At 62.5% G+C, this 13,294-nt stretch overlaps 1 protein-coding gene across 1 annotated transcript; it reads right to left on the bottom strand.

Moving 5' to 3' along the window:
• Positions 1-1,768: 1,768 nt before the first annotated feature.
• Positions 1,769-11,976, bottom strand: NHERF1 (NHERF family PDZ scaffold protein 1). Its single transcript, XM_063352419.1, has 6 exons — positions 11,541-11,976; positions 5,167-5,328; positions 4,212-4,365; positions 3,600-3,640; positions 3,017-3,115; positions 1,769-2,912 (listed from the first exon to the last, which is right to left on the bottom strand). The coding sequence occupies exons 1-6, from the start codon at positions 11,931-11,933 to the stop codon at positions 2,748-2,750; spliced, it is 1,014 nt and encodes a 337-aa protein (XP_063208489.1). The 5' UTR covers positions 11,934-11,976; the 3' UTR covers positions 1,769-2,747.
• Positions 11,977-13,294: the final 1,318 nt, after the last annotated feature.

The following is a 13,294-nucleotide window of genomic DNA, read 5'->3' as shown; positions in this document are numbered from 1 at the left end:
CTGGGATTACCATGACGAGGGCTACTAATCCTCATGCTCTTCGTCACCTGCTGCAGGCAGGAATGGATTCTGTCCCCCAGAACAAGATTTGCAGAACCTGACGGGTGAACTGCTCCTTCCATGGAGCTTTTCACCCCTCTGCCAGAGAAGCAAGGTCAGACTAGCAGGAGAAATGTAGTTCAGGTGGGATTTGCTCCCCCCTAAAGTGGCCAAGGTGGGAAAAATAATTTCTTTTAACCCCTGCCAGGGCTGAGGCGGGCACAGTGAAACTGTGCAGCCCTCCCCGTCCCTGCTGCAGCTCCCCATGCCCGGCCGGTTGCTCTGGAGCCGATGAGCTCCCCGCCTGGCATCCCTGGTCCCCCAGCAACGCCAGCGCGCTCCCCCGCCTCCATGGGCGGCTGGGAAAAGCCTTCGCCCTGGCAACCCGAAACAAAGTTGGGTCTGTCCCGGAGCCACATCCCTCCCCCGGGCTGGGGAGGGGAAACCCGGCAGGGCTCAACCAGAGCTCCCACAGGGAACCAGTCCCCAGGCTGCTCTGACCAGGCAAAGAGCCAAAAGATGCTCCTGGGACTGGCCGGGTGCCCCCACTCCTGACCCATATGGGCAGCCCCAGCCCACGGCATGGCACGTTGTCCCAGGCAGGGACACCCTGCTGGGCCCAAGCGAGTGAGGGTGGAAAAGGAGGGGACAGGGGCTTACCTGCACATAGCAGTGCTGCCGCAGAGGACGCGACTTTGGAGGATGAGGCAGGTTGAAGTGGGCTCCCCCAGCTTCCAGGGGGGAGTGACAGCCTGCACGTCCCCCGAAGAGCTGGTGGCACGTTGTCACTTGGGCATCATTTGAGCTGCAGACCTCTGTGACCACTCGTCTGCTCAGGCAGAGGGGCTTGTCTGGAGACTTGGGGTGCAAAACAACGGTGAGCAGAAGGGGAGGAAGCAAAGATGCTGGGCAGAGGCCGGGGCTGAGGGTCCGCAGCACACCACAGCCACTGCAGAGAGCACAGCCCTGCCTTGTCCCTGGGAAGCCACCATCCCACCCTCCCCAGTGCAGCTGTGGTGCCACCATTCCAGCCCTGCTGAGCCCCCCAGGCACAGCATGCCCCCACCCTCGCCTGCCGTGGCAGCAGGGCTTAGCTTGGCCGTGTATAAGCTGCCCCACACAGGCTTAAAAATAGCCCTGGGAAGTGGGCAGGGTGGCAGAGCCCTGGGGACACCCTGACCCCACCATGCTGGGTCCCCAGTCCCTTCCAGCTGCAAGACCATCACCAACCCCGTGCTGAAACACCTCTCTGCCCTGCTTTCCCCTGCTTCGCTCCCCACACAGGGCCAGGATCCATCAGTTTACAGGGACAAGCAACCTTCTCCCCACCAATCCCCCCTGCCTTCCCCCAGCCCAGGATGCAACCCTGGGGCTCGGGATCACCCCAAAACCCCCCAGAGGGGCTGGGTGTAGATTTGGGCTGCCCCCAGCAGAGCTACCACCTTCCAACCAGGCCAGCAGACACAGATTAGAGCCTCACACCACACATACACACCCCCCCCGCACTCCCCAGGGGATTAGAGCCCTTTAATCACCCCAAGGCATTAACCCTCCCCAATCCCCCCAGCCTGTCCCCACTGGGTGCTGAGGGGACACCCAAAACAGCGCCTGTATCCCCCACCACTGGGAGCGTTACCTGCCTCTTCCCCCAGCCCCGGCAGTGTGGTGAGCCCCCAGCGAGCCCCCGCTCCCTCAGGCTTTGGAAGGATTTAGCCTTAAACCGGACACGTGAAGTCAGGAAGGTTTATTCCAGTAAACAGAATTTCTCTTGAGCTGGACAGTATGAATAACACCCGATCGCGAAACACAGAAACAAAACATCCACAGGAAGAATTTCCACAAAATACATTTTTTTAAAAAAAAAAATAAAACAGTGCGATTGGAAAACTCTTATTCTGGAAAAAAAACCCAACAAACCCCAGAGTCTATTGAGGAGCTTTTAAATTAAACAGTGTTGGATTCAGACCCTGATCAGCTCTGTCTCCTGGAGCAAACAGGAGCAAAGGAGAAAATTATTGCTTGCTGCGCTGGCTCCAGACACCCTCTCCTCTCCCAGAATAGCCCTGGGGCAGGGTGCTGGGGGCTCCCCGCTACACCAGGCACCCGTGTCCCTCCTGGCACCTGCTGGGACCTGGGAGGTGAAGGGACAGGGTCATCGTGGACGGAGCTTGCCAGGTGGGGCTCAAGCACCCCGGGGAGGAATCGCTGTGCTCGGGGGCCGGGCAGGTGGGGGTTGCTAAAATTTGCTAAAACAAGTTTTGCAGTTAAAGGGCAATTTTGGGGGGGTGTGGGGGGAGGCTCAAACAGAGGTGGGGTTTGGGGTTGGGGAAGAGCCAGGGAACAGCAGGGATCAGAAGTGTTGGGCGTTGGGCCACCCCAAATCCCCAAACCCCCCCCCAAACCCCTGCTTGTGCTTACGGGGGTGTGCAGGGCTTCAAGGCAGGGCTGGAAGAGCACCCTGGGGATGGGCTCACAGTCAGGGGCAGCCCCCCAGCACCCCCCCGGCACTCTCTAGCCTAAAACCACTGCCCAGGACCCCGTCGGCAGGAGATGCCCACTGGCCACCAAGTCCCATTCCTCAGGTCAGGGTGGTGGGGAGCAGCCCCGCATCCCCGCTGGGAGCCCATGGCAGGGAGGAGGGGGATGCAGGAGAGGTGGGTGCAAAGCCTGGGGGGGCGCAGTGGACCCTTGCCCCCACCCCAGGGCCTTCACAGGTTGCTGAACAGTTCGTTTTTCTTGCTCCAGTCCATCTGGGGTGCCCGCTTGCTGCTGCGCTTCTGGTGTGCCCGCTCCTTGGCCACTGCCAGCGGGATGTCAAGGTCCAGGATGGAGCCGGACGCTGAATGGCGCTTGTCACCCTCCTGCGTGTTGGGCTGGGGGGCAAGAGTCTGCATCAGCTCCACCATGCCCCCCGGCAAGGGCTCAGCCCAGACCCCACTTTCCAGCCACCGCCTCCCCCCGGTACCCCCAGCCCTACCTCGCTGTGGGTGTTGGTGGAGTCAGGGGACACAGCCAGTGGCCCGGGACTGGACGGGCTCTCGGACACTGAGTTGGACCGCAGCTCTCCACTGTTTTCCTTGGGGGGGGAGCAAGGAGTGAGTGTGAGCGGGGCAGCAACAGTTTGGGAACAGCCCCCAGAGCTGCAAGTCCCACCCAGGGGGCCACAAAATCCATCCTCCCCACACCTAATCCCCTGTGAGCTCCAGGCTCATAAATACCTCCAGCGCTGCCCATCCAGGGCGGGCAGGGATTAAAGCCTGGCCTGACTGCCCTGGGGAGGAGGAGGAGGGTGGCTGCAGGGCTCGATGCTGCTTCCCTGCAGCATCATGAGGATGGAGGAGGAAGAGGAGGAGGAAGGGAGGCATTGCAGCCACCTCCATGACACTCAGCCCCACAGACAACCCCCTTCCTGGGGGGGCACCTGCTTATACGGCAGCCTGGGAGCACTGTGGCCCTTGGTGGCATCACCCACCCACGGGCAGGGGGGACACCTAAACAGGCAGGGTCCCTGCCTGGAGAGTGGCGTAGATGGGATTAAATGCAAGATGAGGCGCTCTTACCTTCTCTATATCGCCGTTGGCAACTGGTTCTGGCAAGGGACCTGCAGGGCGAGGACACAGGTGCTGGGTGAGGACGCATTTGCTCAATCACCTCCTCCCTGCCCCCCCTCACCAGTGGGGCACAGCAGTGCCCAGTGCTCACCCAACTGTCCATTTTTTTTACCCATCCCTTGCAGCCAGCCCCGCAGCACGGGGGGACACTGCTGGGCACCCGGCACATCCCCGCGATGACAGCCACGACACAGACCCCACTGAGACCCTCCTCCCCGTTCTCCTGAGGGCCACAGTGACAGCAGGGAGGAGGCCACAGCTGAGCCGAGGCTGTGGAGGAGAGCGAAGGGCGGCTGCTGCCTGTTCGCTCCCCAAGCCATAAACCCTGCCAAAGTGCAACTTGGGGCCATAAACCTGCCTTCTCGCAGAGCCCACGTCAGCCCCACTGCCCCAGCACGGGGCCCTCAGCTGGGCAGGGAGATGACAAAGCTGGGAGACGGGAGACCTCCACCTCCCAGGGCTTGGGGACTGCCCCAGCACTCCTAGGTTTGGTGACAAGGTGACACAGAGGCAGCAGATGTGGCACAACCCCCCCTCCCTGCAGCACAGCCCCCAGCCCACCTGCCAGGTGCTCCTCCGAGGGCACCACTTTGCACTTCTTGAAGAACTCATCCGTGAGGACATCCACCACCAGCAGCCTGGTCTCGTCACCGCCCGCCTTGATGGCTGCCACCACGTCGGCGTGCTGCTTGCCCTCCATGCACACCCCATTCACCTGTGGGCATGGCACCACGTCACCACTGGGGCCAGGGGACATCTGTCCCACGGGAGGTCCACGGAGGGGCCGGGTACCATCCTTGGTACCAGTCACAGCCCCAGCACAGCCACCCGACAGCCCCCACAGGTATCTGCAGCCTCACAAGGATTAGTGGTGAAGCCAGCAATATCTCATTAAAAGCAGATTTTCCTTTTGAGCGATTAGCACGGGATCGCACAGGCAGAGCTGGCAGGGAACAGACCAGGGCTGGTGCAGGAGATGGGCAGCACGGGCAAGGTGAAAAGCCCTTGTGCCATGGCACGGTCCCCAGAGACTCCCGAACTGCCCCAAAAGAGGCAGCAGCCCCAACGCCCTGGAGAGCAGCGGGGTCGGAGCTCAGCCAGTCCTTGCCCTCGTGGGCTCACCATCCCTCTCGGCACAAACCCCATCCCCACCCCGGTCAAGGCCAGCAGCAGGGCTTGGGGCCATCCTGCACCTTGTCCTCAGCCTGCCCCACCCCAGGGACACTCCTGCTCGGGGCAGGGGACTGCACCACCGCTGTTTAACCCACAGCCAGCTAATTAGTGCTCAGCCCCAGCCCTTTGGGGTGCTGCTCCCGCCGCCCGCATCCCTGGGTGGGGACTGGCAGGTCGGTGCAGGTCGGGCGGCTGCATCGTGAGTCACCGCCGGCGCCGGGGACAGCGTGCACCATCCCGGCAAAGGGCAGCTCCCTCCTGGGCACTGGGATGTGAAGGAGCACCAAGATTTTTGGTGATATGCCACCCCCAGCCCGCCCCAGCCCCCCCCGCTCCAGCATACCTCAATGATGCGGTCCTGGGGGGCCAGTCCCGACGCCTCGGCCGGTGAGTCGGGGTCGATGGCACGAATGTACTGCCCGGGGCGGCTCTTGTCACTGTGCAGGTTGAAGCCATAGCCATTGGGACCCTTCTTTATGTGGCATAGCCGAGGCCGCAGCTCCTCCTGCAACAGGGACAGCCCGTGGGAAAGGTGCTCCCGGAACCCCCAACACCCAGCGACAGAACAGGACCACCAGACGTCTGCTTGGGTGGCAGGGACACCCCCCTTGGGTGGCCGCCTGCACCCGCAAACAGCTTGAGTTGCGACACAGGGTGCCAAAACACCCTATGAACCCCAGGCTCTACTTAATCAATTAGGTGCAGGGCACAGTAATTGCAGCGAAACATTAAAGAAACATTATTATGTGTGTCCACGCTCTTCCTTTTGGGATCAGGATTGCAACTGCCACATGAAGGTGGAGGAAGGAAACACAGCCCAGGCTGCTGGGAAACACCCCAACCCCACCTGGGAAGCCTTTGCTACCGGAGAAGTCTCAGCCACCGGTGCAGGTCCCCTCCATCACCCCCTTGCAAGCTGCAGCCCCCCTCCATGGCAAACCCAGCCATGGGACCAGTAGGATCCCCCGCCCCAAAGCACCCTGCAGCCGACGCAGGCAGGGAAGGGGCACACAGGGCTTGGGCAGGCAGCTGGGATGTGGGCGGAGCAGCCCTGATGCAGAAGCACACCCCGGCACGACCCTCCATGATTGCAAAACAGAAACCAGCTTGACCAGAGTGGTGCGACGTGGGATGTTCACCTCTCCAGGAGGCAACACCCAGCTCATCTGCACCTGGTTTCACCCTGACCTGCAGATCCACCAGCACCCAGAGACCAGGAACCCAACTGGGACGTCCATGGCCCTGCACCCGCCCCCCCCCCCGAGCCTATTAACAGCGCAATACCCCACCCCGCAGCAGCAGGGGAAGCAGGAGCATCCCCAGGAGTTTGGCAAATAGGAGCTGCCTTGGCTCACCCAGCAGGCAGTGGGATGCCCTGGGAAGCATCAGAGGAACCAGGCGAACCAGCCGCCCGTACACAGCGTTGTCAGAACTGCTCCAACCCCAGCACCCAAACACCACTGCTACATATTTATATATAAAATGGTTTGATCCTGCCTCAACCACCAGCTCCTGGGCTTTGGCAGGGCTCTCCCAGCACCCAAGCTGTGCTTGAGCTCCTGAAATATTCCTCACCAGGGGGTTTAATATTTATCGTGTCTTCCGAGATTGTTTGTTCTCCTTTGGTACCCATAGCATCACTGCAGGAATTTCCCCTACTGTATCCACACCGTGCTGCCCTTCACCCCTCGCACAGCATACTCCCTTCTCACCGTGAAATCCCCTGTGCCCGCTGCCAGGAAAGCCTAGTTCCTGGGGTGCTGGCACAGGGTCTGTCAGGGGCCAGGGTGACGCAATGACAATCGCTAAGCCCAATACTACAATAAAACCCATCCTCTTGCACAACGCCTTCCTGCAGGGTCAAGGCCGGCACCCGCCCCGGCACCGCTCGCCAACGCCCTGGGGAGGGAGGTGCACGCAGGCACCCAGCCCAGGCTGCCAGGGAGCGGAGGTGAGCACGGGACACCGCGGTGAGTACGGGACACCGCAGCGCTGGCAGCCACCCAGGACCCGCTCTACCCGTGGCTTGGCTGGGCAATGCCCAGTGCAACAGCCCACATCTGCACCCAAGGAGCTGGTGGTGTCTCCTCCGCAGACCGGCAGTGGGTTCCCTGGCTGGCTACAGGACTGTGACACCTCAACTTCACCCCACACACCCCTCAGTCCCCCCCCATGACAGAGGGCTGGGCTGTGGACTCTGCCCCAGTCCCCGTACCCGGGTGGCAGCAGGTTCATGGGGTGCCCAGGCTGCTGCGACTGCCCCCTCCACCCAGGCAGCAATCCCTAGCGAGGGTGGGGACAGGGAAAACCCAAAACCAGGCCAAAAAGCAGGAGCTGGTGGAGCCTGGAGGAAGGCAGCACCTCCCCGGGTCCCTGCCCTGGCCCCGGGAAGGGAGTTCGGGCTCTGCGAGCACCCACGCTCCCGGTGCCCTTGGCAGCACCATGGGGTTGCTCCATGCCGATAGCTCGGGACAAAGCCGGAGGGAGCACCCGGCAAGCGGCGCTGGCGGCGCTCCCGGGCAAGGAGGACGAGGGAGGACTTTGCTCCCATCCATATCAACAAAGCGGCGGCAGCCTGGGCTCCCCGAGACACCGGGGCCATGAATTCGGGGGGGCTGGGAGTCCTGCAGGATAGACAAATGCCTTGGGACAGGTCATGGCAGCGAGGAAAACACCAAGCCCTCAAGGGCGGCCGGCGAAGGCAGGAGCACCCAGTGCGAGGGCAGCCCGGCTGAGCCGTGACCTGGCCCCCCCAGCAACCCCCAGCCAGCAGCTGGCAGCTCCTCCAGCCCAGTGTGCCAGGCCGCCTTCGCCCTCCCCAAATCCCTCATGCCAGCAGAAACCCTGCAGGCAGCCACCCTTCTGCCTCTCTGAGAGAAAAAATAAATACAAAGATAAAATAAAATATCCTCCAGCGGCTGTATCCTGCCCCTCCATGGGGCGAGCACCCCGCGGGGGCATCCCTCCAGCCCCAAAGTCCCCCTGGCCAGAAGGGACCCAAGGTGAGAGGGTTTGGAGTCGATACCCAGGATGCGGAGCCGGGAGCTGGATAGCAGAACGGAAACATCCCTAATTTCTATAAGCTTTTGCGTCCTCTCCTCCAACGCCAGCCGCCCTCCCACTGTGCTGGGGCACGGATTAGCCAGCAGAGCCTTGTTAGGAGCAATTACAACCTCCGGTGGGGACGGTGGTGGCGGAAGCTGGACTCAGCTCCCAGCACGGACATCCCGTGTCACCCCTCTTCTCTGCACCTGCGGGCGGCAGAGGGACATCTCCTGCCTGCAGAGATGCCCACTTGGGATGGGGAGCTCAGTGGCATCGCATCACTATTCCTGCCCTGGAACAGGACTTGGGGCACCTCCAGGAGTGTGCCAGCCCATCCCTCCCCAGCACCTTCGGCCACCCAGCAGGACCAGCATCCCCAGGGACCCCAACTGCACGGTGTGCCAAGACCCTCTCCCCAGCTCCCAGCCCCCAACGGCAATTTCAGGACAGCTTTTCAAGCCCCAATCCCAGGAAACTCCCCACAGCCCTACAAGCAACAACAAGCCTGTCGGCAGCGGCATTCCCAGTTACTCAAAGAGAAACACAACGGCTCCGAGGACACCCGGGCCAGCAAATTCACACGGGTCCTGAAATCTGGCGCACGCATTCAGGCTTTATACAAAGGGGATGCAAAGCAGCCTCCTCGCAGCATCCCCGTCACGTCCCGTTTGACTGGAGCTGCTTTTCATGCAGCTGCCTAGAGAGGAAATTTAATTCATTTCCTAATTAGACACCAGCTATCCCCAGTGCAAAAGCTCCCAAATCGGGGGAGGGTGGGGGTCTGCTCCTTGTTGTACCCCAAAACCCACCCCTGGGAGGCTCACACGGGTTTTACCAGGAGGGATGAGCGTTGCTGGAAAGGAGGGCTCTAATTTAGCACTAAATTTGCAAGAGGGAAGCCCGGGGCCGGCAGGAAAAGCCTTGCCCTGGTGAAAGCAGCCCCAGCCCGTGCCAGGGTGCTGGGCTGGCAGCCGCCGGCGCTGCTCTAACGCCGTGTGGTTTGCGTGAAACTTTCTCAAGACACTCCCGAGGAGCAGCTGAAGCGTCCGGAAATGCAGGCCGGGGGGGAAATGAGCTGTCAGGGCTCGCAGCCGAGCGCTGGGGACAGTCCCCATGGCACAGGGCCCCCGGAAGCGGGGGTGGCACCGGGGGTGTAAAACTGTCACCTTGCTGGCCCAGCGCTGCAGAAGAGGGATCAGCTCCCCGGGCGCCTCCAGGGAGGCTCAAAACCTCCACCACAGCATCAGGGGGATTTGCACACCCAGGGTTTTACAGGAATGAGAAGGGAGCCCATGACGATCCCCCCCAAAACCTCCCTAGCGCATGCCCAGCCCCAGGAGCCACAGGGGTGTCCGAGCCCCCTGGTACAGGGTGTTCCTGATCCTGCAGGATTCCAGCGGGGTTTGGAAAGAGGTTGGATCCTGCTGGAAGGTGGGAGATGTGAAACCTTCGCTTGGTTGTGGGCAGGGTGGGGGTGCTGCTGGCCAGCTCTCCCAGCAAGCGACTGTCTCCAGGCTCGTTAAGCAAATAAAGGCAAGTCCAACCCGGTAAAGCAAACAGAAACTCTGACACATGCAAACCTCCCGCTCCCCACCACAGGGATCCTGAGTGAATCCCACCAACCTGCAGGCTGGGACGGGGCTGCACGGGAGTGGAGTGACAGGGACCGGCTGCCCGCCAGCAGCCGGAGAACAGGCACGCCAGTGTGTTCCTGGCTTGCCGGAGAGAAATCCCTTTCTGCTCACTCTGGCTTGGCTCGGCATCCCGCCCGGCATCTTCCCATCCCACTTGGTGGGCGCCCGGCTGGGGCGATGTCTCCGAACCCACTCGCCTTTGCTCTCCTGCCCTGCCCCCAACCGCAAGATTTCCTGCTACCTGTTGAGAAACCATCCGGGGCCGTGCGGCAATGTCACCCCATGTCACCCGCGTCACCCACTTCCTGCTCCTGTGTAGAGAGAAACCGCCCGCGGTAACTCTGCACAAGCTGCACCCCAAGATTGTGGGGCATCTCCAGCTTCCCAGGCTCTTGACATCGCTCTGGCCGGCACAGCCTCTGCCAGCAGGCAGCGACCCTGCAGTATGTCGGCGCCCCGTCCCTCTTGGGGACCACACGTCCTCAGCCCCCCCCAAGCCTGGCAGGGGACTCACCTGAGCTGCGTTAACTACGTCCCTTTTATTTTTTCCAGCCCATGGAGAGATCTGGAAGTGGAAAGCACAGCACAGATGGTGTCGCTGCCCCGAGGGAGTGCTGGCACCATAACACACGAGAGGGCAGGCACGCTCCCCGCCACGCAGGGCAACTCTGCAGCCCAGCACGGGGCCAGAGCCGAGGGACCAGGGATGCCACAGGGGACAGCGAGCAAGCAGGGCAGGGACAGGGGCATAGCCTGGTTGTTCCCACCTGAACAACCCCACCAGGAAAGTGCTGGAGCAGTGCTTTACCTGGGCAGGGATGAGGCCAGTGCCCTACAGTGGATCAGCCCAACTGGGGGCAGTGGGCAGCCAGCACTGGGCTAAGTCCAACAGGAGACAACTAATAAAAACACCTGATCCTCAGCAAAACCCTGCATGACAACAGCTCAGCAAGGCACCAAAGTCCGCTTGGAGCTCAGCGTCAGCACTGGGAAGGCCCCACGGCACCAACCCTCAGCCAGCACCAGGAACTGGGGCTCAGCCCATCCCACCGGTCATCACCATGGCTGGTCTTTGGGAACAGGTCATATGAGCTCGCCAGAAAGTCCCCCACCCCGGGGACACCAGGTGCCTCCTTTCCAAGACCACCATCCTCATCTCTGTCGTAACAACATACATACATTTTTGCTGGGTAAACAAAAAGCAGTATTATCTCCAGCAGCCCAAAGCGTCTCTTAGGAACTGCTCCAGGCAGGAAAGGTCAGCTACTTCTCAGATCCTCACCTTTCTACATCACTTTGTTTGTGCAACCACCAACTCCCACGCGCCGCTTAAGGCCGACATTCCTGAATGAGTAAGTGTCTGTACACAGGGACAGACTGATGGGATCGATCCCCACGGCCCAGGAAGGGCTCCACCATCTCCACTCCACAGCAGACACCGGACACACTCAGGGCACCGAGTGACTGCCAGCAACGCCTGCAATCACAGCCCCTAAAAAACACCCTCTGCCACAGCTTTTTTGCTGTATTTTGGAGCCGGTTAATGCCAGCCGCCTTCAGCCCGGCCCAGGGCTGGGCTGAAGCTCACTCCCTTCACTCGCTGTTGCTTTTCTCACCCCGTTTTACCGGCCCTGCAGCACAAGGAGGGCCCGAAGGGCTCTGGGACACGACGGGCTGCTCAGTTACAGGTCCAAACAGCCCCATGCACCCACCTGCCCCTGCTTGCCACCCAACACAGCTGGTAAAGTATTAAGTAAAAAAAAAAAAAAAAATTAAAATAAAAAAGGAAATGCAACAGGGCGAGGCAGGGCCCGGTGTTCCTGTGGAGCTGTGTTTAAAGCAAAGCAAAAAAGAAAGAACCAAGAATGAAACCGCACAGGGCGCCCGGGGGAGGCCAGGGAGACGCGGCGGCGGCGGCTGCTGCTGCCGCTCGCCCGGCTGGAAGGCGACGGCGACTGGGAGGTCCCACCCCCCCGGACACCCCCCTTTCTCCCCAAAAACTTTTTATCGCCCCAGCCGCCCCCGGCCGCCCACTTACCCGCTGGCCGCCGCCGCTGGGCTCCCGCACCGTGGGCTCCACCGGCTCCGGGGCCTCCTGCCCGCCGCCCACGGGGGGCTCTGTCCCCGTCCCGCCCCGCTTCTGCAGCTGCTCGTCGGCCACCGGGTCCACGACGAGGAGGCTGACGACACCGGCGGCGGCGCGGATGCGTTCCACCACCTGCTGGTGGCTCTCCCGCTCCACGTTCTCACCGTCCACCTCCAGCAGCCGGTCCCCGGCCCGCAGCCCCGAGCGCTCGGCGGGGGAGCCCGCCTCCACCAGCCGGATGAACTGGCCCGGCTTGCCCTTCTCGCCGTGCAGGTGGAAGCCGTAGCCGTCCGGCCCCCGCTCCAGGCGGCAGAGCCGCGCCGCGGTGGCCCCGCCGCTGCTCATGGCGCGAGCGGCGACGACTTCCCCACACCCCGTCCCCACCACCCGCGCCTCTGCGCCACCGCCCCCCGACAGCCCCTTTTATACTCGGGGCGGGGCGTGGGGCGCGGCGCCGCCAATCGGAGAGCGGGGCGGGACGAGACACGCCAAATAAGGAACTCAAAGGGGAGTTGTCATGCAAGCGTAGGGGGTGTGGTTATGCAAATAAACAAAAGGGCGGGGCGTATGCAAATATCATCTCCCCCCGCGGGCCGTACCGGTCGCGGTGCCGGGGTCCTGCCGCCGCCGGCCGTGGGTCCGCATCGCTCCCCCGTGAGGCCGGAATGCTCCCCCGAACCATCTCCCTCTCTTCCCGTTGAGCCCACCGCCTCGTGACCCGGCTCTGCCTCCCCCTGGGATCGCCGCAGGCCGCCCCGACGGCGGCTGGAGACCGGCAGGGTGCTCCCCGCTGCGCCCGGGGCACGTCCCCGGTGCACACCTCGGCCCCTCGGAGCCCCGTCCTCCCCGTCCCCTCGCCTGGTCCTCGAAGGCCGCCCCTGCTGCCGTCCCCAACGCTGCTCTGAGGCGGAGGGCTGGAGGGGTGCTCGGAGCTTCAAAAGTGAAATAAAAACCCCAAAACGAAACTGCGTGGGAAGGTGGCACGGGAGGCTGCGCTCGCCGGTACCCAGCTGTGCAGCGGAAATGAGAGAGCAGCCCCGCTCCCCCGAGCAGCTCTTAGCCCCCACTCAGCGCCCTGGAGCTGGGGGACCCGAGGGTGGGGAGATGGGGGAAACCCCGGGGGGATTTGCTCTGCCCGGCCCCGTGGTGCTCTGCTTGCAGTCTCGGAAGCGAAAGTGGCTGCAGGGGGTTATGAGAGTGTGAGATCCTGGAGTTTCGGGTCAGCCAGGGCACAGCAAGGCAGCAGCAAGCCTGGGCTGCTCCGGCACTGCAGCAGGGCTGCTGATACCAGGCAGTGCTGGCCCCTGGAATCGTTCCAGGAAGGGTGGCACAGAGGTACCATTGGTGTCTCTCGGTGCCGGGCTTCAGGGCCTGGCTGAAGTTCAGGCTGACCAAAGGTCCTCAGGGCAGCTGGGATCACGTTTAAACGTGCTGCAGCCGTGCGAGCAAGGAGGTGATGGCAGCTCCCGGGGGCGCTCTGCACCAAACCCCTGCTGCAGGGACCCCGGCAGCCGAGAGACCCCCCCCCGCATGGTGGGGGGTGGCCATGCTCCAGCTCCGTGGGGCCGCGTGGGGAGGGGAGGGTGGGCTCATTTGTTTCCTCCACTCAGCTGAGCATTCACCCGCGGCTGCTCGGCCCTGAGAAAGGCGGCAGAGAGGAATCCCACGGCGGCCAGCGGCAGATGCCTGCAGAGAGGAAAACCAGG

Source organism: Chroicocephalus ridibundus, chromosome 14 (assembly GCF_963924245.1).
Source record: "Chroicocephalus ridibundus chromosome 14, bChrRid1.1, whole genome shotgun sequence".
NCBI classification, from domain to species: domain Eukaryota; kingdom Metazoa; phylum Chordata; class Aves; order Charadriiformes; family Laridae; genus Chroicocephalus; species Chroicocephalus ridibundus.
Note: the sequence above shows the minus strand (reverse complement) of the source record. Positions and strands in the feature narration are given on the sequence as shown.